At 45.2% G+C, this 24,983-nt stretch overlaps 1 protein-coding gene across 2 annotated transcripts in view; it reads right to left on the reverse strand.

Moving 5' to 3' along the window:
• LOC106581239 (seizure protein 6 homolog) overlaps window positions 1–24,983 on the reverse strand; it is a 207,764-nt gene that overhangs the window by 38,384 nt on the left and 144,397 nt on the right. For both annotated transcript variants that reach the window (XM_082966698.1, XM_082966697.1), the window contains exon 4: window positions 5,685–5,877. In XM_082966698.1, the coding sequence (XP_082822824.1) occupies window positions 5,685–5,877 (193 nt within the window). The remainder of the gene's footprint in view (window positions 1–5,684; window positions 5,878–24,983) is intronic.

The following is a 24,983-nucleotide window of genomic DNA, read 5'->3' on the forward strand; positions in this document are numbered from 1 at the left end:
TGGACCCGTACAAATCAGCTGGGCTAGACAATCTGGACCCTCTCTTTCTAAAATTATCCACCGCCATTGTTGCAACCCCTATTACCAGTCTGTTCAACCTCTCTTTCGTATCATCTGAGATCCCTAAAGATTGGAAAGCTGCCGCAGTCATCCCCCACTTCAAAGCGGGTGACACTCTAGACCCAAACTGTTACAGACCTATATCCAACCTGCCCTGCCTTTCTAAAGCCTTCGAAAGCCAAGTTAATAAACAGATCACTGACCATTTTGAATCCCACTGTACCTTCTCCGCTGTGCAATCCGGTTTCTGAGCTGGTAAAGGGGGGCACCTCAGCCACGCTAAACGATATCAAGGTACTAAACGATATCATAACCGCCATGGACAAAAGACAGTACTGTGCAGCCGTCTTCATCGACCTGGCAAAGGCTTTTGACTCTGTCAATCACCGTATTCTTATCAGCAGACTCAACAGCCTTGGTTTCTCAAATGACTGCCTCGCCTGGTTCACCAACTACTTCTCAGATAGAGTTCAGTGTGTCAAATCAGAGGGCCTGTTGTCCGGACCTCTGGCAGTCTCTATGGGGGTACCACAGGGTTTAATTCTCGGGCCTACTCATTTCTCTGTATATCAACGATGTTGCTCTTGCTGCGGGTGATTCCCTTATCAACCTTTATGCAGACGACACCATTCTGTATACATCTGGCCCTTCTTTGGACACTGTGTTAACAAACCTCCAAACGACCTTCAATGCCATACAACACTCCTTCCGTGGCCTCCAATTGCTCTTAAACGCTAGTAAAACTAAATTCATGTTTTTCAACCGATCGCTGCCCGCACCCGCCCGCCCGACTTGCATCACTACTCTGGACGGTTATGACTTAGAATATGTGGACAACTTCAAATACCTAGGTGTCTGGTTAGACTGTAAACTCTCCTTTCAGACTCATATTAAACATCTCCAATACAAAATTAAATCTAGAATCAGCTTCCTAATTCGCAACAAAGCATCCTTCACTCACGCCGCCAAACATATCCTCGTAAAACTGACTATCCTACCGATCCTCGACTTCGGCGATGTCATTTACAAAATAGCCTCCAACACTCTACTCAGCAAACTGGATGCAGTCTATCACAGTGCTATCTGTTTTGTCACCAAAGCCCCATATACCACCCACCACTGCAACCTGTATGCTCTCGTCAGCTGGCCCTCGCTACATATTCATCGCCAGACCCACTGGCTCCAGGTCATCTATAAGTCTTTGCTAGGTAAAGCTCCACCTTATCTCAGCTCACTTGTCACGATAACAACACCCACCCGTAGCACGCGCTCCAGCAGGTATATCTCACTGGTCATCCCCAAAGCCAACACCTCCTTTGGCCACCTTTCCAGTTCTTGGCTGCCAATGACTGGAACGAATTGCAAAAATCGCTGAAGTTGGAGACTTATATCCCCCTCACTAACTTTAAACATCAGCTATCTGAGCAGCTAACCGATCGCTGCAGCTGTACACAGCCCATCTGTAAATAGCCCATCCAATCTACCTACCTCATCCCCATATTGTTTTATTTACTTTTTTGCTCTTTTGCACACCAGTATTTCTACTTGCACATCATCATCTGCACATCTATCACTGCAGTGTTAATTTGCTAAATTGTAATTACTTCGGTACAATAGCCTATTTATTGCCTTACCTCCTCACGCCATTTGCACACACTGTAAATATACTTATTTTCCTATTGTGTTATTGACTGTACGTTTGTTTATTCCATGTGTAACTCTGTGTTGTTGTTTGTGTCGCAAAGCTTTGCTTTATCTTGGCCAGGTCGCAGTTGTATATGAGAACTTGTTCTCAACTGGCCTACCTGGTTAAATAAAGGTGAAATAAAATAAAATAAAAAATAAAAAAGCAGCCAATAAGTGCTCAGCATATGTGGAAACTCCTTCAAGATGGTTTGAAAAGCATTCCTGGTGAAGCTGGTTGAGAGAATGCCAAGAGTGTGCAAAGCTGTTATCAAGGCAAATGGTGGCTACCTTGAAGAATCTCAGATATAACATATATTTTGATTTGTTTAACACTTTTTTGGTTACTACATGATTCCATATGTGTTATTTCATAGTTTTGATGTCTTCACTATTATTCTACAATGTAGAAAATAATAAAAAGAAAGAAATAACCTTGACTGAGTCGGTGTGTCCAAACTTTTGACTGGTTCTGTACATGAAGAGAAATACACACCACCACTGATTGTATATACCTGACACGAGAAAGAAAGAGAGGGAGAGAGGTATTTAAGGTACAAATAGATAAGACAAGGCAGGAGAGCAAGCATTACAATTCTCCTAGGGTTATCGATTTAAATGTAAAATACCAATACAGAACTCATTTATATATGTTTGCTTCATAAATACTGAGCAAATGTTTATATCACCCGCAATGATCAACACAATTTGCTCTTTAGTTCCCTCAGATTCACTGTTTGATCAATCTGCCCCAGGAATAATCTATGAAGACAGTGTTGATTTCATTACCGGCCACCTCAGCCAGAGGAGATGACTATGCAGGATTTAATGACAGATACTTTCCGATTGACCGGCATCCATCTTTAAAACACATCAGTCTCCTGCTCACTGCTTGTCTGATCACATTCTCCACACCTCATTACGGGACAAGGTGATCTTGCAGAGCAAAAAGATTGTAATATCAGAGCAATCATCTCAATACATGTAAAACTGTCATGGGGTATAAATGAAAATGTTACCGCTCTCCATCTCCAGCTTACGTCACCTGGTAGACAATCAGACTCTTAGCTTACTTTGAGATAACATTTTATTAACATAGACATCAATGTTTTGGTGTTAAAATATCAAATTACAGATCTTTCTGAACACATTAAAAGAGCAGAAGATACCAGATAGATTATTTTTGCATCCTTGGACCAGAAATGTATGGAAGCCAAAAGGGAACATTGTTGTAAGTGCTTAAAAGCATGATGATGTCCTCAAAGTGACTCCAAAGTAATTAGAAGAGCAATGCTTCGCAAACAGAGCTTGTATAGGTTGCCTATGGGTAGCCTACACCAAAATAAAAAACCTGCAATGGCCAAAGTATGTGGGAAAACATTAAAATGTGTATTTTGAGCAAACAATTCCTCTAACCAAGCACTGTCTTGGTGTAGTAGGATAACTCTTGTTCTGCCACAGGTATGCAGAAAGATGGCTGACTAGTTGATTGATGGATTCATAACTTACATTTAATGGGATCTCAATTTGTTTCCAGGCAGTGTTTCATTGAGATTTAATGCACTTGTGATTAAGGTCACCAAATTATATGCAAATTATTCAGCATGCCCCCAGAACCATATTTCTTTTTATTAACAGTTATTAACATTGCTAGAGAGACGAAGGGAGGGAGTGAGAGAGAGAAAGAGAGAGAGAGATAGAGACAGAGAAAAAATAAAAGGAAGAGAGATTCCGTCTATGAACATGCCAGATTTGGTCAAACTACTGTCCCTTAGGTTTTTTATTTCCACTGTCGCTGTCCACAACAGAATGCACCATACTGTACGTCAGAGACAGGGGGAAATATAATCAAAGTTAAAGGCCACCATCATTGCCAGCACAGATCAGCATGACGCGCTGCTCAGAGGATATCAAACAGGTGGAGCGGAGGAGGGGGGGACCACTGTGTGAGGTAATTGGAAGTTTTGTAAAGAAGCAGAAAGTTATTATCAGTGGTGCTGTTCCGTGCCCTGCCATATGATTGCCATGTTATTTAATAGAGCAGCAGAAGCCTGCCACAGAAAGCCCTGAAGGTCCCCCTCACTGGGTGGTGAACACCACCCACACACCTCACAAAGGAGAGAGAGAGGGAGAGAGTGTGAGAGAGGGGGGGGGGGGCATAGCATGATTCAGAGAGGGATGGGTAAGTGGGAAATGCAATTCTTATTCAACCTGTAATCTAGGCATTGTTCAGAATGGCACTACCCCATTTACAAACCTGCCACAGTTCATTAGCTCACAAAAACGAAAGAATCTGGGAAAAAATATTTGTAGCTTTTCTATTTTACCACCATGTCTAAGCAACACGGCTCCTAACTGAATGCAGTCTCCTTCTGCAATCTCTGGTAAATGACAATTAGAAGAGCATCATCACAGCAATTTCCCCACCTGATTATGCTGCCAATTGACAGCTGTTGTCATTTTGTGGCTAACATGAGCACATTATGTTGACAAGGGATAATGGGAGGGTGAGCACCAGTATACTGGAGGAGGCTAATGGAGGAGGCTAATGGAGGAGGCTAATGGAGGAGGGGAGGGGAGGGGAGGGGAGGGAGAGGAGAGGAGAGGAGAGGAGAGGAGAGGAGAGGAGAGGAGAGGGAAGGGAAGGGAAGGGAAGGGGAGAATTCAACCTCTCAGGCCCTGTCTATATTATCACTTCATATGGGTTGCAACTCACATTCTGAAACTTGGTTAGTTGTTCTGCAGTATTTGATTAGGTCGATGTGCTGTGTTGTTTGGTTGGTGGCTGTGCTAGTGCTGTGGTGTTTGGTTGGGGACTGTGTTAGTGCTGTGGTGTTTGGTTGGTGGCTGTGCTAGTGCTGTGGTGTTTGGTTGGGGACTGTGTTAGTGCTGTGGTGTTTGGTTGGTGGCTGTGCTAGTGCTGTGGTGCTTGGTTGGGGACTGTGCTAGTGCTGTGGTGTATGGTTGGTGGCTGTGCTAGTGCTGTGGTGTTTGGTTGGGGACTGTGTTAGTACTGTGGTGTTTGGTTGGTGGCTGTGCTAGTGCTGTGGTGTTTGGTTGGTGGCTGTGTTAGTGCTGTGGTGTTTGGTTGGTGGCTGTGTTAGTGCTGTGGTGTTTGGTTGGTGGCTGTGTTAGTGCTGTGGTGCTTGGTTGGTGGCTGTGTTAGTGCTGTGGTGTTTGGTTGGTGGCTGTGTTAGTGCTGTGGTGCTTGGTTGGTGGCTGTGTTAGTGCTGTGGTGTTTGGTTGGTGGCTGTGCTAGTGCTGTGGTGTTTGGTTGGTGGCCGTGTTAGTGCTGTGGTGCTTGGTTGGTGGCTGTGTTAGTGATGTGGTGCTTGGTTGGTGGCTGTGTTAGTGCTGTGGTGCTTGGTTGGTGGCTGTGTTAGTGCGTGGTGCTTGGTTGGTGGCTGTGTTAGTGCTGTGGTGTTTGGTTGGTGGCTGTGCTAGTGCTGTGGTGCTTGGTTGGTGGCTGTGTTAGTGCTGTGGTGTTTGGTTGGTGGCTGTGCTAGTGCTGTGGTGCTTGGTTGGTGGCTGTGTTAGTGCTGTGGTGTTTGGTTGGTGGCTGTGTTAGTGCTGTGGTGCTTGGTTGGGGACTGTGCTAGTGCTGTGGTGTTTGGTTGGTGGCTGTGTTAGTGCTGTGGTGCTTGGTTGGGGACTGTGCTAGTGCTGTGGTGTTTGGTTGGTGGCTGTGTTAGTGCTGTGGTGTTTGGTTGGGGACTGTGCTAGTGCTGTGGTGTTTGGTTGGTGGCTGTGTTAGTGCTGTGGTGCTTGGTTGGTGGCTGTGTTAGTGCTGTGGTGTTTGGTTGGTGGCTGAGCTAGTGCTGTGGTGCTTGGTTGGTGGCTGTGTTAGTGCTGTGGTGCTTGGTTGGTGGCTGTGTTAGTGCTGTGGTGTTTGGTTGGTGGCTGTGCTAGTGCTGTGGTGTTTGGTTGCCCTCGGGTCTTACCTTGGTATCTGAGCAGGAAGGACCCAGGCTGGGTCTCTCTCTGGCTGTGGAATTGGATGGTGATGTGGTTGCTCCAGCTGCGTACTACCAGGCCCTTCAACAGTATAGACTCGTTGGCCAGAACAGAGGGCTCACCGCCCCCCAGGTCCTCAAACGTCACCCGCTCCCCCTCCCACAGGCTCACGTTCATCACCTGCATGGACAAACACACACAGAGGAGACCAGTTCAGTAAAGGACACACATCAATACATACAGGTACATAGACTTGTAAACAGGGTGACAGAGAAATGTGGTGAGATGAAGCCGCCTGCCTCCTTCACTGAGCTCCTTCACTGGCACCTAAGAGATATGCCTCCATGTCACTCTGCAGAGTTTATTCTCATATAAAACCCAGAGATATGCCTCAATGTCACTTCACTGAGCTTACTCTCATATAAAAACACTTAAGAGATATGCCTCCATGTCACTCCACTGAGCTTACTCTCATATAAAAACACTTAAGAGATATGCCTCCATGTCACTCCATATGAAATCATATCAACTACAGTACCTCCCCCCAGGAAGAGAAAAAAAACATTATTTCAGGCAGTCCACCTCAGAGAAAGTGTGGATGGAAACATATTAAATTACAGATAATGAACATGTAGGTCAGAATCCATCAGCTGGAATACAGTGTATGATTGGAGAACATGTGGACAGAGAAGATGGTTCCAGGCCTGACCTGTGAAAGCTCTGTACCACAGGGGCAATAGACATGTCAGATAGAAGGATGAGAAAAATGAAAAACAGAAGAACAGAAAACACCAAACTGCCCTGTTGTGAATGAGAGAGCACATAAAAAGAGAAAGGGTTAGAGATGAGAGGGGCACTGTGGGGGTGCAAGGGGCACTGTGTGGATGCAAGGGGCACTGTGTGGATGCAAGGGGCACTGTGTGGATGCAAGGGGCACTGTGTGGATGCAAGGGGCACTGTGGGGGTGCAAGGGGCACTGTGTGGATGCAAGGGGCACTGTGGGGGTGCAAGGGGCACTGTGTGGATGCAAGGGGCACTGTGTGGATGCAAGGGGCACTGTGTGGATGCAAGGGGCACTGTGGGGGTGCAAGGGGCACTGTGTGGATGCAAGGGGCACTGTGTGGATGCAAGGGGCACTGTGTGGATGCAAGGGGCACTGTGTGGATGCAAGGGGCACTGTGTGGATGCAAGGGGCACTGTGTGGATGCAAGGGGCACTGTGGGGGTGCAAGGGGCACTGTGTGGATGCAAGGGGCACTGTGTGGATGCAAGGGGCACTGTGTGGATGCAAGGGGCACTGTGTGGATGCAAGGGGCACTGTGTGGATGCAAGGGGCACTGTGGGGGTGCAAGGGGCACTGTGTGGAAGCAAGGGGCACTGTGTGGATGCAAGGGGCACTGTGGGGGTGCAAGGGGCACTGTGTGGATGCAAGGGGCACTGTGTGGATGCAAGGGGCACTGTGTGGGTGCAAGGGGCACTGTGTGGATGCAAGGGGCACTGTGTGGATGCAAGGGGCACTGTGTGGATGCAAGGGGCACTGTGTGGGTGCAAGGTGCACTCTGTGGGGCCTCTAAGTGCGCACGAAAGGATGAGTATTCGTCTGACATATGTTTATTAAACACGTAACTATATAAAGTTTGTGTGATTATGCTCTTATGAGGACAGTGCTATAGCAACAGCTGTCAACTTAAAGACATATATAATGCACAACAACAAGTTAATGTAGTGTTATGAATGAATTAACTCATAGCTTAAGCATTGGATAATAGTCCCATTCAACAAAGGGCATCACGACCTAATCACATTATACTGAAAGCCCCATGACAATGAAATACCTCCAGAATACTGTTGGAGATAATCCAATTTGTGTTGGCATTAGTCCTGACTGTCTACCTCACACTGATCTAATCCTGGATCAACACACGTCTGTCTGACAATACGGACGTGGTTTGTTTCGTTAATATGCAAACAGGAGGTCAACAGAACATTAAGGTTAAAAGCATCATAATCCCTTCATGGGGAATTACTACAATATGAATTCAGCTCCTCCACCAGAATAATAAAATATGTCCCAATCAAAACCGACTGTGCTGCTAACTATTGTATGTAAAAGCAACACATGAAAACTAAATCATTCATGTGACACTTCCTCATAAAATAAACAACAGATTTTGGAGCGTGTGTGGGGGAGGAGATGTATGCAGTCGACAGTGAGCTTTCTATATCTCTCCCTGCAGCAAACCAGTCCTCCTCTCCAGAGATTCCCCTTCTACCTCTACAGAGGTACGAAGGAATAGGGGGAGGAGGGAGACATAAAAGAGAGAGAATAAAGGAGAAATCTCCACTAATTAGGTGTATGTTGTGTGAGTGTCTGTGAGGGTACTACAGTATGTGGGCTGCTAGCTAATTATAGAGAACCATTCAGTTGGGGGTAGGAAAGGGATAGAGCACCAGCACTAACATCTGTTCCAGACAGGAGAACTGGGCCATGAGGAGGAGAGGAGAGAGGAGACAGTCGTCCCCTGGCCCCCACAGTGAGGGCCCCAGGGCCGTACATGGAGAGTCATGGTTCTGCTGGTTAATACTGAGGGAGGCTGAGAGGTCTGTCTGTCTGGGCCACCTGACACAGTGACACCTGGGCCAACACTGCAGACACAAAACACACTGATAGACAATGTACAGACCATATACAACACACATAATACCATACACAAAAAAACACACATTTGTGTAGATCACACAGGTACAAATCCTGGCACACACACTGAAAAGGGAGACTGTGTGGTTTCCTGTGTGCATTGATATGCCTGTCCTTGAAAGGTTCTGGCAAGTCAGTCACAGACAAAATCTGCTATTACATGAGACCTGAGGCCACTGAATGGTAAGGGAGATGCAGTAAGATTAGTTAAGTTCTTCCGGAGGAAATGGAACACTGTCACCCTGAGCTGAGTCTTTCTTCCTGAAAGCCTGTTTCTATTTGAACAGGAGTAATCCTGGCTTGAGGGGCCGGTTGAATGCAGATCTGTGGAGGTTGTTCCTGCTGAGCCAAGGTCGGCTGAAGGTGAAGAGCTGAGTAGTTGTCTCCAGAGAGAAGAGATTACAGTATGTGGAACCAAACTGGACAGCAGGCACCAAACTGTGTACTGAGATCAAAAGAGAAAATTTAGAGAAAAAATCCATTGGCCTCGAAAGACTCAGGTCCATGCTCAACACTTCTAGAACATGCTAAAAACATAGTGAATGTATCCTATCAGCTTGCCTTTCCCACAGATCGGGTTAAGAGCAATTAGGGTAAAAAAAAACACAGGCTAAGCTTCACTCATCCTCCTAAGAGATGGAACATTCACACACTTTCCCCGCCTGCACTTCTCATTTAACATTCACCTCAGCCATTTCAATTTCATTATCACCACAATCCCTACGCATCTGTCAGAAAATTGGTTTATGCAGCTCACCTGAATAAAGCAGGGAAAAGGTAGAGAAGGGAGAAAAAATTGTAGGGCAAGGATAAGCCAGTAACAACAAGAAAACAAGAGTAAGGTTATATGGAGGGAAATGAAAGACATGTTGAGATATACTGTGAGATGCCTATTAATTATATACAGTGAGCTCCAAAAGCATTGGGACAGTGACACAACAAAACATGTTGTCACTATCCCAATGCTTTTGGAGCTCACTGTATCAGGAACATGGAATACTTTATATTCAGTGTGACAGCACTTCAGTGCCAAATGTTGTTTAACGTAATCGATGTCTAGCAATCCACCTCTGCTTCTGCACTGAAACTTGGCATTGAAAGTTGCTTTATCAAATCAAACTTTATTTGTCACATGCGCCAAATACAACAAGTGTAGACCTAACCATGAAATGCTTACTTACTAGTCCTTAACCAACAATGCAGTTCAATAAGAGTTAAGAAAATATTTACCAAGTAAACTAAAGTAAAAAATAATAAAAAGTAACACAATAACATAACAATAATAAGGCTATATACAGGGGGTACCGTTACTGAGTCAGTGTGCGGGGATAAAGGTTAGAGGTAATTTGTACATGTAGGTAGGGGTGAAGTGACTATGCATAGATAATAAACAGCGAGTAGCAGCAGTGTTCAAAATAAATGTGGGGGGGTCAATGTAATAGTCCGGTGGCCATTTCATTAATTGTTCAGCAGTCTTATGGCTTGGGAGTAGAAGTTGTTAAGGAGCCTTTTGGTCCTAGACTTGGCGCTCCGGTACCGCTTCCCGTACTGTAGCAGAGAAAACAGTTTATGACTTGGGTGACTGGGGTCTCAGACAATTTGATGGGCTTTCCTCTGATACCTGATTATTATATAGGTCCTGGATGTCAGGAAGCTTGTGCCCAGTGATGGACTGGGCCATATGCACTATCCTCTGTAGCGCCTTACGGTCAGATGCCGAGCAGTTGCCATACCAGTCGGTGATGCAACCAGTCAGGATGCTCTCGATGGTGCAGCTGTAGAACTTTTTGAGGATCTGGGGAACCATGCCAAATCTCTCCAGTCTCCTGAGGGGGAAACGGTTTTGTCGTGCCCTCTTCACGACTGTCTTGGTGTGTTTGGACCATGATAGTTCGTTGGTGATGTGGACACCAAGGAACTTGAAACTCTCGACCCGCTCTCGACCCGCTCTCGACCCGCTCTCGACCCGTCAATACAAGACAAAACACTGCTTACTTATAAAGCACAGACTGTTTTCCTAATGTAACATATCACTGATATCACTCCCCCCAATACAATCTAGTGTGTTTCTCCTTGAAGGTGCGAGTGGAGTTTTATTTTTTATACGATCAATGACTTAACTACAGCGCCGTTAATGTCAATGGGGCCTGTTCGGCCCTCCTTTTCCTGTAGTCCACAATCAGCTCCTTTGTCTTGCTCACATTGAGGGAGAGGTTGTTGTCCTGGCACCACTCTGCCAGTTCTCTGACCTCCTCCCTATAGGCTGTCTCATCGTTGTCGGTGATCAGGCCTACCTACCACTGTTTTATCGTCAGCAAACTTAATGATGGTGTTGGAGTCGTGTTTGGGAGTACAGAAGGGAGTACAGGAGGGGACTAAGTACACACCCCTGAGGGGCCCCAGTGTTGAGGATCAGCGTGGCAGACGTGTTGTTGCCTACCCTTACCACCTGGGGGCTGCCCGTCAGGAAGTCCAGGATCCAGTTGTATAAAGTGTAAGTAGTGCTAAAGTTGCATCTCCTCTACACTATTATTTAGAGGGTAGAGAGTAACCATTTGTACATCTTTACAACACTGTACATATACATAATATGACATTTGTAATGTCTTTATTCTTTTGGAACTTCTGTGAGTGTAATGTTTACTGTTCATTTTTATTGTTGATTTCACTTTGTATATTATCTACCTCTCTTGCTTTGGCAATGTTAACATATGTTTCCCATGCCAATAAAGCCCCTTGAATTGAATTGAATTGAATTGGAGTAGAGCATCAGAAAAAAAATTGCTGTCCACTTATTCTCATTTCTGACCTGTTTTACTGAGGTTAATAGCTGCTGATTCTAAATCTCATTATGTAGATCAGCTGAATTAACATTAACACTGATTGAACAATAGAACAGCTCCTAAGAGGAGGAGCCTACACAATGTTTATTAACATTGTGTTATACTGATCCTGTTAGTCATCCAACTGAAACACTCTGGAAGCCAACTTTGCTTTCCGATTCTCATTCATTCAATTCTCCATCTCTCTCTCTCCCTCCATTCTTTGCTTTCTCTCTCTCTGTCCTCCTTGTTCTGTCTCTAAATCTCAGAAGACCTCTTGAAACCCTTTCTGATCGCTTAATTCCTCGACTCTCTGTCCCTTCCTTGTTATTTACTCTCAGAAAATAGTCTATGAGGTTTACAACAAGGTGACGTGGGAGAGGCAGGGATAGGGAGAGGAGAGTAAGGGGAGCTGTCTTCCAGCCTACAGCCTTACAGCAGACTGAATCCAAGACAGATGAGCAGGCTGCTGATAGCTGATATTGTAGCTGATCCACCTTGACCAGGAAAAAAATGCATCTTTAAAAAAAACACCAGAAAGGATTCTAAAGTGCTGCACTGCACTCTCCACATCTAAAAACCCTGCCTCCGCCACATTGGTGAACTTCAAATCCTCTCGAAACAATAGCAAGGTACAAAAGAGGAAAACTGAGTACAAGGCAGAAGGAGAGATGAGTAATGGACTTTCCCTCCCTCTCTTCTTTCTTTCCTTTCACACTCCCTCTATGACTCTCTGACTATCAGCCATGGCACTGGATTTGCCTGTGTGGCAGCAGGTGTGACTGTAGCCACTTCCAGAGAGTGGCTGTGGTGTTGTGAGGGTCACCATGTGGGAGCTGTCCCAGATAGAGGTCAGCGGTCTCATCTACTGCCTGATCCTGTCAGTGTCTGCCTGGAGACAGCAGGTGCGCATCACGAAATGAGAGGAAACTCAGGATGTGAACTAACATGGCTGCTATTCCTGCCACTTGTCCCGCTGAGTTCAGTGTTAGGGATAGAAATGAATAACACTGAAAATAACCAGCACTTCACTCTGAGTCAGAGGACATTACGGTCTTGTAAGGACCTATGTTGTTTTAGCCAGAAAGCTCAAGTTCACAAACCTGGTGTCTGGGAGATTTTTTAATTTGGCCTACCCCAGCCAAACCCTAACCCGGACAACGCTGGGACAATTGTGCGCCGCCCTATGGGACTTGCAATCTCGGCCGGTTGTGATACAGCCTGGAATTAAACCAGGGTCTGTAGTGACGCCTCTAGCACTGAAATTCAGTGCCTTAGACCGCTGCGCCACTCGGGAGCCCTAGTGCTGGGATGCCGTTGGGCTGAAACAGACTCCAGATTGTGGTGTTCAACACTCTCTTGTCTCAGTGAGGGAAGAGCAGTGAGAAAACAACAGTCGACGTTGTCATGGCAAGTTATTTACACTGTCACCCAGGTGGTGCACAGTACCGGTGCTCAGTAGTGCTGACAAGACAAACAAGTACAGTGAGATTAGAGAGAGCTGTGCTCTCTCACTGCCACTAAGTGCATCTCCTTGCTTCTCTTTCCCCCAGTGTTGTGTTCACAGAGCCCATGTGTAATCTGCTAATTGCGCTTCTCCCAGCTCCTCCATGGCCCCTCCATGGTTCCTAACAGGCATCAGTGCAGCCGACAACAGGAGAACATTCACTGTGAGGAAAGAAAAACACAAGGGCCTGATCCAGAGAGAGGAAGGGAGATGAACGAGGAGGAGAGGCCTGGTCCAGAGACAGGAGGGGAGAGGAGAGAGGAGGAGAGGTCTGGTTCAGAGAGAAGAGAGGAGAGGAAAGGCCTGGTCCAGAGTGAGGAGGGGAGGGGAGAGAGGAGGAGAGGCCTGGTCCAGAGAGAGGAGGGGAGAGGAGAGGAGAGAGGAGGAGAGGCCTGGTACAGAGAGAGCTGGTGATTGTGAAGGAGGAGAGAGGATCGGAGAGAAGAGGCCTCTGTGACACCAGCTTCTCCAGAAGCTGGAGGAAAGTGGAAATTACATTTTATAGGATGGAGATAGCTGTTTGACAGCTTCTTCTGCCTGAGCTGAAACATCAGAGCCATTTGGGAGTAGAAAATCATCTTATTTCAGAGATATAGATACACGTTTGATACACACATGCTACTAGGTTAATGTACAGTACATATTACTGGTGAGCTCTCATTGCTGAAGATACTGCTCTTGTGACAAAGCGAAAATGTAGAGTTTCCTTCAACCTCGCTCGCACTGCGCGCAATGTAGATATCAAATAACACCACAGTTCAGTGGGTGAAACCATTCACTTCAGAAAAAGGTGTGATATAAATAAAGTTTCCTTTCATTATGTGTTGTCGTATAAAAATATTTGATGCCATTGTAATAAGGTTGGCAATACGAGAGGTCTTCAGACTTACCATTTTTGTATTATTTTCCTTGAAAGAGCATCTAGTGGGTTTTAAGTGCTTCTCCCCTATTTGGAAAGTTGGTCTGCCTGCTGTTCAGTCTGAGAGAGATATTCTGAGAGCAGTGAACGTGTGACTGTGACCGTCCTGTCAATTCATGTCATCACTGTTTGATATATTTTACTGCAGATAAAAACCAAGTCAACCTGAAGTGTGGGTGTCCGTGTGCCTTTCTTCTGGGTGGCTATATGAAGTTGGTTACACTCAAATCAAATCAAGTATATTTTTCACGTGCGCCGAATACAACAGGTGTAGACCTTACAGTGAAATGCTTACTTACAGGCTCTAACCAATAGTGCAAAAAAAGGTATTAGGTGAACAATAGGTAAGTAAAGAAACAAAACAACAGTAAAAAGACAGGCTATATACAGTAGCGAGGCTATAAAAGTAGCGAGGCTACATACAGACACCGGTTAGTCAGGCTGATTGAGGTAGTATGTACATGTAGATGTGGTTAAAGTGACTATGCATATATGATGAACAGAGAGTAGCAGAAGCGTAAAGAGGGGTTTGCGAGTGGTGGGACACAATGCAGATAGCCCGGTTAGCCAATATGCGGGAGCACTCTCTCCCACAGATGAGGACAGGTCATTAACAAGCCCTTGTTTTCACTTGCCTCCAGCTCCCTAGTTATGATTGAGTTGTGGACTATCTATCAGGAGATCAGAGTGGAGTGGGCCAGGGTATTGATTCTTGTCCCTCCAACAGTAAAAGGTCTAAGCCATGTGCTTTAGTGTACTGGGAGTCAGTGAGACTGGCTAAGCACAGCTAAAGCCCTGTGGGCCACAGCCTGAACTCTATCAGGGTTCAGTCAGGGAGGGAGCCACTGTGCCATTAACATGTTGCAGGTCAAATCAAATCAAATCATTTATTGGTAACATACACATGGTTAGCAGATGTTAATGCGAGTTCTGACCGTGCAGTAATATCTAACAAGTAATCTAACAATTTCACAACAACTACCTTAAACACACAAGTGTAAAGGAATGAATAAGAATACGTACATATAAATATATGGACGGGCAATGGCCGAACAGCATAGGCAAGATGCAGTAGATGGTATAGAGTACAGCATATACATATGAGATGAGTATTGTAGGGTATGTAAACATTATATAAAGTGGCATTGTTTAAAGTGACTAGTGAAACATTTATTACATCAATTCTTTTATTATTAAAGTGGCTAGAGATTTGAGTCAGTATGTTGGCAGCAGCCACTCAATGTTAGTGATGGCTGTTTAACAGTCTGATGGCCTTGAGATAGAAGCTGTCTTTCAGTCTCTCGGTCCCAACTTTGATGCACCTGTACTGTACTTTCTGGATGATAGCGAGGTGAACAGGCAGTGGCTTGGGTGGTTGTTGTCCTTGATTATCTTTTTGGCCTTCCTGTGACATCGGGTGATGTAGGTGTCCTGGAGGGCAGGTAGTTTTCCCCCGGTGATGCGTTGTGCAGACCTCACTACACTCTGGAGAGCCTTACGCTTGTGGGCGGAGCAGTTGCCATATCAGGCGGTGATACAGCCCGACAGGATGCTCTCGATTGTGCATCTGTAAAAGTTTGTGAGTGTTTTTGGTGACAAGCCAAATTTCTTCAGCCTCCTGAGGTTGAAGAGGCGCTGTTGCGCCTTCTTCACCCCGCTGTCTGTGTGGGTGGACCATTTCAGTTTGATGTGATGTGTACGCCGAGGAACTTAACACTTTCCACCTTCTCCACTACTGTCGCGTCGATGTGGATAGGGGGGTGCTCCCTCTGCTGTTTCCTGAAGTCCACGATCATCTCCTTTGTTTTGTTGACGTTGAGTGAGAGGTTATTTTCCTGACACCACACTCCGAGGGCCCTCACCTCCTCCCTGTAGGCCGTCTCGTCATCATTGGTAATCAAGCCCACCACTGTAGTGTCGTCTGCAAACTTGATGATTGAGTTGGAGATGTGCATTGACATGCAGTCATGGGTGAACAGGGAGTACAGGAGAAGGCTGAGAACACACCCTTGTGGGGCCCCAGTGTTGATGATCAGCGAGGTGGAGATGTTGTTTCCTACCCTCACCACCTGGGGGCGGCCCGTCAGAAAGTCCAGGACCCAGTTTCACAGGGCGGGGTCGAGGCCCAGGGTCTCGAGCTTAATGATGACTTTGGAGGCTACCAAGGTGTTAAATGCTGAGCTGTAATCGATGAACAGCATTCTTACATAGGTATTTCTCTTGTCCAGATGGGTTAGGGCAGTGTGCAGTGTGATTGCGTTTGCGTCGTCTGTGGACCTATTGGGGCAGTAAGCAAATTGGAGTAGGACTTGGGTGTCAGGTAGGGTGGAGGTGATATGATCCTTGGCTAGTCTCTCAATGCACTTCATGATGACGGAAGTGAGTGCTATGGGGCGATAGTCATTTAGCTCAGTTACCTTAGTTTTCTTGGGAACAGAAACAATGGTGGCCCTCTTGAAGCATGTGGGAACAGCAGACTGGGATAGGGATTGATTGAACATGTCCGTAAACACACCAGCTGGTCTGCACATGCTCTGAGGACTCGGCTAGGGATTCCGTCTGGGCCGGCAGCCTTGCGAGGGTCAACTCACGTTGGCTGCGGTGAAGGAGAGCCCACAGGTTTTGGTAGCGGGCTGTGTCAGTGGAACTCTAATGTCCTCAAAGCGAGCAAAGAAGTTGTTTAGTTTGTCTGGGAGCAAGACGTCGGTGTCCGTGACGGGGCTGGTTTTCTTTTTGGAATCTGTGATTGACTGTAGACCCTGCCACATACGTCTCGTATCTGAGCTGTTGAATTGCCTTTACTTTGTCTCTATACTGAAGCTTAGCTTGTTTGATTGCCTTGCGGAGGGAATAGCTACACTGTTTGTATTCGGTCATGTTTCCAGTTGCCTTGCCATGATTAAAAGCAGTGGTTCGAGCTTTCAGTTTTGCGCAAATGCTGCCATCAATCCACGGTTTCTGGTTGGGGAAGGTTTTATAGTCACCGTGGGTCAACATCACCGATGCACTTGCTAATAATGTTGTTGTCTGAGGCTATCTGGAACATATTCCAGTCCACGTGATCGAAGCAATCTTGGAAGCGTGGAAGCGTGGAATCAGATTGGTCGGACCAGCGTTGAACAGACCTGAGCACGGGCGTTTCCTGTTTTAGTTTCTGTCTATAGGCTGGGATATACACGGCTGTGATTATAATCGAAGAGAATTCTCCTGGTAGATAATGCGGTCGGCATTTGATTGTAAGGAATTCTAGGTCAGGTGAACAGAAGGACTTGAGTTCCTGTATGTTGTTATGATCACACCACGACTCGTTAATCATAAGGCATACACCCCCGCCCTTCTTCTTACCAGAGAGATGTTTGTTTCTGTCAGCGCGATGCGTGAAGAAACCGGGTGGCTGTACCGACTCTGATAATGTATCCCGAGTGAGCCATGTTTCCATGAAACAGAGAATGTTACAATCTCTGATGTCTCTCTGGAAGGCAACCCTTGCTCGAATTTTGTCTCCCTTGTTGTCAAGAGACTGGACATTGGCGAGTAGTATACTCGGGAGTGGTGAGCGATGTGCCCGTCTACGGAGCCTGACCAGAAGACCGCTCCATCTTCCCCTTGTGCGGCGCCATTGTTTTGGGTCGCCTACTGGGATCCGATCCATTGTCCTGGGTTGTGGTCCAAACAGAGGATCTGCTTCGGGAAAGTCGTATTCCTGGTCATAATGTTTAAAAAAAATATATTTTTATTTTTTATTTATTGAATATTCGAAACATACAATATCAGTCATCCAACAGATTCCCATTCAGAGCGACACATAGAAGCATCCTGGGTCAATGCCCTGCTCAAGGGCACGTTGACCGATCTACCACCAGGCCAAAAAGCGTGAAGCCGAAACCTCCAAGATCCTCCACAGTTCCCCAATAGCTGTCCCTCAACCATTCGAGACCCCTCCCACAGTCCTCCTCCAGGAAGAAAAATAGAAAATAGAAAATACAATTAATTCCATTCCCCACCCCCAAGACCCCCCCAATGCACCAACAACCAAGAGAATGAACTAAAGAGAAAAAAGGAAAAGACAGAAAACAGCAAACAGCAATGCAAAAAAAATAAAAAATAATAATAATACATTTAAAACAAAGGACATCAAGGACAACTGAAATCATAACAGCAATGCCTACTTTATATGTTTGTGTGCATGTCTGGCACTATTACATGTATGTGTGTGTTCTTGTATGTGTTTGTTTGAATGAGAGTGTGTGTATATGCATGTGTACAAACACCAGCACGGCATCAGCTTCAGGCAAACCGGCATTAGTTGTAAAAACACTGACACTTAGTGTCATTCAAATGTACTTTTTATTATGTTTTATTTTGACCTGGCCATAATGTTGGTAAGTTGACGTTGCTCTTATATCCAATAGTTCTTCCCGGCTGGATGTAATAAGACTTAAGATTTCCTGGGGTAACAGTGTAAGAAATAATACATAAAAAAAAGAAAATACCGCATTGTTTCCTAAGAACGCGAAGCGAGGCGACCATCTCTGTCGGCGCCATCCAGGTGACTGAACGCTGCATGCCTCCTCCCTCTGGCACACAGTAACCTAATAAATTAGTCAAAGGTTCAGGACACACATCATGTTTATGGTAATAAGGATCTACAGGCATAATGTAGCCTACATGTTCCAGCTGTGGGTGGCTCATGGCTGAAGTTGATAAATCCATTACCCTCTGCACCCAGGTTTATGTAATCTTCTGCAGTCTGTGGCGCACAAACTGTATGTCATTTCACTACGAAGCGTGTGCACCGTGGAGAATGATTTACATATGAGAGAAATATATCCTCGACTCACACAGAAAGAAAATGGAGAAACGACTGTGTTTGAACATGTATATATTTTCTAGCAATTTTGTTGTAGCCTAGTTGTCAATATTTCCATATATTTCGATAGTTCATATCATCCCAGACAGTCACTCTTTAGAGAAGCACTCTTCCTCAGTCCTCCAAAAAGTGTCATGGTGAAACTTAGCGGATATTGAACTGACAGATTGAGCCACCCTTTATTAAAGCAGTGACAGATACATCCTAATCAATCTCTGCCATCAACCCAGACAGAGACTGCAGATAGAACTGTACTTTATTAAACTGTACCGAGGTCCACTTAAGCCAGAGTAGTTGGGAATATTGACCCATCAGTCAATATTCTGCAGTACTACCCACCATGGCTTCAGTGAGCTGCTTAAAGATCCTGTCCCACCACCTACACACTGCTGGAGTGAACATAACTACTGGGCTGGACTCTCATATGAAATGCAGTTCTTGGTTAGGAAATTAGCATATTTTAGTTTGGTCTGCAGTGCACTAATCTATGAACTGCCACAGACTTGGGCCTACAGCGTAATGTTAATCACTGCGGACTATCCTACCTTCACATGACAACTACCACTGTTGGGTGGTTAACAGAGGGGTCTCTGACTTTTAACCTCAAGATGCTATTATGAAATGTCCATCGGCACATGGTAGACATGATGGGTCTTGCTTTCGTGTCGAGTGAGGGTGAAGTACTATATGGACTTGGTGGAGTTGAGGGTGGTATACTATATGCACTTGGTGGAGTTGAGGGTGAAATACTATATGGACTTGGTGGAGTTGAGGGAGGTATACTATATGGACTTGGTGGAGTTGAGGGAGGTATACTATATGGACTTGGTGGAGTTGAGGGTGGTATACTATATGGACTTGGTGGAGCTGAGGGTGGTATACTATATAGACTTGGTGGAGTTGAGGGTGGTATACTATATCGGCTTGGTGGAGTTGAGGGAGGTATACTATATTGGCTTGGTGGAGTTGAGGGTGGTATACTATATGGGCTTGGTGGAGTTGAGGGAGGTATACTATACTGGCTTGGTGGAGTTGAGGGTGGTATAATATATGGACTTGGTGGAGTTGAGGGTGGTATACTATATGCACTTGGTGGAGTTGAGGGTGAAATACTATATGGACTTGGTGGAGTTGAGGGTGGTATACTATATGGACTTGGTGGAGTTGAGGGTGGTATACTATAAAGACTTGGTGGAGTTGAGGGTGGTATACTATATCGGCTTGGTGGAGTTGAGGGAGGTATACTATACTGGCTTGGTGGAGTTGAGGGTGGTATACTATATGGGCTTGGTGGAGTTGAGGGTGGTATACTATATTGGCTTGGTGGAGTTGAGGGTGGTATACTATATGGACATAGTGGAGTTGAGGGTGGTATACTATATGGACTTGGTGGAGTTGAGGGTGAAATATTATATGGACTTGGTGGAGTTGTGAGGGTGAAATACTATATGGACTTGGTGGAGTTGAGGGTGGTATACTATATTGGCTTGGTGGAGTTGAGGGTGGTATACTATATGGACTTGGTGGAGTTGAGGGTGGTATACTATATGGACTTGGTGGAGTTGAGGGTGAAATACTATATGGACTTGGTGGAGTTGAGGGTGAAATACTATATGGACTTGGTGGAGTTGAGGGTGACATACTATATGGACTTGGTGGAGTTGAGGGTGGAATACTATATGGACTTGGTGGAGTTGAGGGTGGTATACTATATGGACTTGGTGGAGTTGAGGGTGAAATACTATATGGATTTGGGGAGTTGTGAGGGTGGTATACTATATAGACTTGGTGGAGTTGAGGGTGAAATACTATATGGATTTGGGGAGTTGTGAGGGTGAAATACTATATGGACTTGGTGGAGTTGAGGGTGGTATACTATATGGACTTGGTGGAGTTGAGGGTGGAATACTATATGGACTTGATGGAGTTGAGGGTGGTATACTATATAGACTTGGTGGAGTTGAGGGTGAAATACTATAAGGACTTGGTGGAGTTGAGGGTGAAATACTACATGGACTTGGTAGAGTTGAGGGTGGTATACTATATGGACTTGGTGGAGTTGAGGGTGAAATACTATATGGATTTGGGGAGTTGTGAGGGTGGTATACTATATGGACTTGGTGGAGTTGAGGGTGAAATACTATATGGACTTGGTGGAGTTGAGGGTGACATACTATATAGACTTGGTGGAGTTGAGGGTGGTATACTATATGGACTTGGTGGAGTTGAGGGTGGTATACTATATGGACTTGGTGGAGTTGAGGGTGAAATACTATATGGACTTGGTGGAGTTGAGGGTGGTATACTATATGGACTTGGTGGAGTTGAGGGTGAAATACTATATGGACTTGGTGGAGTTGAGGGTGACATACTATATAGACTTGGTGGAGTTGTGTGGGTGGTATACTATATGGACTTGGTGGAGTTGTGGGTGGTATACTATTTGGACTTGGTGGAGTTGTGAGGGTGGTATACTATATGGACTTGGTGGAGTTGAGGGTGGAATACTATATGGACTTGGTGGAGTTGAGGGTGGTATACTATATGGACTTGGTGGAGTTGAGGGTGAAATACTATATGGATTTGGGGAGTTGTGAGGGTGAAATACTATATGGACTTGGTGGAGTTGAGGGTGGTATACAATATGGACTTGGTGGAGTTGAGGGTGGAATACTATATGGACATGGTGGAGTTGAGGGTGGTATACTATATAGACTTGGTGGAGTTGAGGGTGAAATACTATATGGACTTGGTGGAGTTGAGGGTGAAATACTACATGGACTTGGTAGAGTTGAGGGTGGTATACTATATGGACTTGGTGGAGTTGAGGGTGAAATACTATATGGATTTGGGGAGTTGTGAGGGTGGTATACTATATGGACTTGGTGGAGTTGAGGGTGAAATACAATATGGACTTGGTGGAGTTGAGGGTGAAATACTATATGGACTTGGTGGAGTTGTGAGGGTGAAATACTATATGGACTTGGTGGAGTTGAGGGTGGTATACTATATTGGCTTGGTGGAGTTGAGGGTGGTATACTATATGGACATGGTGGAGTTGAGGGTGGTATACTATATGGACTTGGTGGAGTTGAGGGTGAAATACTATATGGACTTGGTGGAGTTGAGGGGGGTATACTATATGGACTTGGTGGAGTTGAGGGTGAAATACTATATGGACTTGGTGGAGTTGAGGGTGACATACTATATAGACTTGGTGGAGTTGAGGGTGGTATACTATATGGACTTGGTGGAGTTGTGTGGGTGGTATACTATATGGACTTGGTGGAGTTGTGGGTGGTATACTATTTGGACTTGATGGAGTTGTGAGGGTGGTATACTATATGGACTTGGTGGAGTTGAGAGTGGAATACTATATGGACTTGGTGGAGTTGAGGGTGGTATACTATATGGACTTGGTGGAGTTGAGGGTGAAATACTATATGGATTTGGGGAGTTGTGAGGGTGGTATACTATATAGACTTGGTGGAGTTGAGGGTGAAATACTATATGGATTTGGGGAGTTGTGAGGGTGAAATGCTATATGGACTTGGTGGAGTTGAGGGTAGTATACTATATGGACTTGGTGGAGTTGAGGGTGGAATACTATATGGACTTGGTGGAGTTGAGGGTGGTATACTATATAGACTTGGTGGAGTTGAGGGTGAAATACTATATGGACTTGGTGGAGTTGAGGGTGAAATACTACATGGACTTGGTAGAGTTGAGGGTGGAATACTATATGGACTTGGTGGAGTTGAGGGTGAAATACTATTTGGATTTGGGGAGTTGTGTGTGGTATACTATATAGGCTTGGTAGAGTTGAGTGTGAAATACTATATGGACTTGGTGGAGTTGAGGGTGAAATATTATATGGACTTGGTGGAGTTGAGGGTGAAATACTATATGGACTTGGTGGAGTTGTGAGGGTAAAATACTATATGGACTTGGTGGAGTTGAGGGTGGTATACTATATTGGCTTGGTGGAGTTGAGGGTGGTATACTATATGGACTTGGTGGAGTTGAGGGTGGTATACTATATGGACTTGGTGGAGTTGAGGGTGAAATACTATATGGACTTGGTGGAGTTGAGGGGGGTATACTATATGGACTTGGTGGAGTTGAGGGTGAAATACTATATGGACTTGGTGGAGTTGAGGGTGACATACTATATAGACTTGGTGGAGTTGAGGGTGGTATACTATATGGACTTGGTGGAGTTGTGTGGGTGGTATACTATATGGACTTGGTGGAGTTGTGGGTGGTATACTATTTGTACTTGGTGGAGTTGTGAGGGTGGTATACTATATGGACTTGGTGGAGTTGAGGGTGGAATACTATATGGACTTGGTGGAGTTGAGGGTGGTATACTATATGGACTTGGTGGAGTTGAGGGTGAAATACTATATGGACTTGGTGGAGTTGAGGGTGACATACTATATAGACTTGGTGGAGTTGAGGGTGGTATACTATATGGACTTGGTGGAGTTGTGTGGGTGGTATACTATATGGACTTGGTGGAGTTGTGGGTGGTATACTATTTGGACTTGGTGGAGTTGTGAGGGTGGTATACTATATGGACTTGGTGGAGTTGAGGGTGGAATACTATATGGACTTGGTGGAGTTGAGGGTGGTATACTATATGGACTTGGTGGAGTTGAGGGTGAAATACTATTTGGATTTGGGGAGTTGTGAGGGTGGTATACTATATATACTTGGTGGAGTTGAGGGTGAAATACTATATGGATTTGGGGAGTTGTGAGGGTGAAATGCTATATGGACTTGGTGGAGTTGAGGGTGGTATACTATATGGACTTGGTGGAGTTGAGGGTGGAATACTATATGGACTTGGTGGAGTTGAGGGTGAAATACTACATGGACTTGGTAGAGTTGAGGGTGGTATACTATATGGACTTGGTGGAGTTGAGGGTGAAATACTATATGGATTTGGGGAGTTGTGAGGGTGGTATACTATATAGACTTGGTAGAGTTGAGGGTGAAATACTATATGGACTTGGTGGAGTTGAGGGTGAAATACTATATGGACTTGGTGGAGTTGAGGGTGGTATACTATATAGACTTGGTGGAGTTGAGGGTAAAATACTACATGGACTTGGTAGAGTTGAGGGTGGTATACTATATGGACTTGGTGGAGTTGAGGGTGAAATACTATATGGATTTGGGGAGTTGTGAGGGTGGTATACTATATAGACTTGGTGGAGTTGAGGGTGAATTACTATATGGACTTGGTGGAGTTGAGGGTGGTATACTATATGGACTTGGTGGAGTTGAGGGTTAAATACTATATAGACTTTGTGGAGTTGAGGGTGAAATACTATATGGACTTGGTGGAGTTGAGGGTGAATTACTATATGGACTTGGTGGAGTTGAGGGTGGTATACTATATGGACTTGGTGGAGTTGAGAGTGAAATACTATATGGATTTGGGGAGTTGTGTGTGTGGTATACTATATGGACTTGGTGGAGTTGAGGGTGGTATACTATATAGACTTGGTGGAGTTGAGGGTGGTATACTATATAGACTTGTTGGAGTTGAGGGTGGTATACTATATAGACTTGGTGGAGTTGAGGGTGAAATACTATATGGAGTTGGTGGAGTTGAGGGAGGTATACTATATGGACTTGGTGGAGTTGAGGGAGGTATACTATATGGACTTGGTGGAGTTGAGGGTGGTATACTATATAGACTTGGTGGAGTTGAGGGTGGTATACTATATCGGCTTCGTGGAGTTGAGGGAGGTATACTATATTGGCTTGGTGGAGTTGAGGGTGGTATACTATATGGGCTTGGTGGAGTTGAGGGAGGTATACTATACTGGCTTGGTGGAGTTGAGGGTGGTATACTATATGGACTTGGTGGAGTTGAGGGTGGTATACTATATGCACTTGGTGGAGTTGAGGGTGAAATACTATATGGACTTGGTGGAGTTGAGGGTGGTATACTATATGGACTTGGTGGAGTTGAGGGTGGTATACTATATAGACTTGGTGGAGTTGAGGCTGGTATACTATATCGGCTTGGTGGAGTTGAGGGAGGTATACTATACTGGCTTGGTGGAGTTGAGGGTGGTATACTATATGGGCTTGGTGGAGTTGAGGGTGGTATACTATATTGGCTTGGTGGAGTTGAGGATGGTATACTATATGGACTTGGTGGAGTTGAGGGTGGTATACTATATGGACTTGGTGGAGTTGAGGGTGAAATATTATATGGACTTGGTGGAGTTGTGAGGGTGAAATACTATATGGACTTGGTGGAGTTGAGGGTGGTATACTATATTGGCTTGGTGGAGTTGAGGGTGGTATACTATATGGACTTGGTGGAGTTGAGGGTGGTATACTATATGGACTTGGTGGAGTTGAGGGTGAAATACTATATGGACTTGGTGGAGTTGAGGGTGAAATACTATATGGACTTGGTGGATTTGAGGGTGGAATACTATATGGACT

This window comes from Salmo salar, chromosome 20 (assembly GCF_965601325.2).
Source record: "Salmo salar chromosome 20, fSalSal1, whole genome shotgun sequence".
Lineage (NCBI taxonomy): Eukaryota > Metazoa > Chordata > Actinopteri > Salmoniformes > Salmonidae > Salmo > Salmo salar.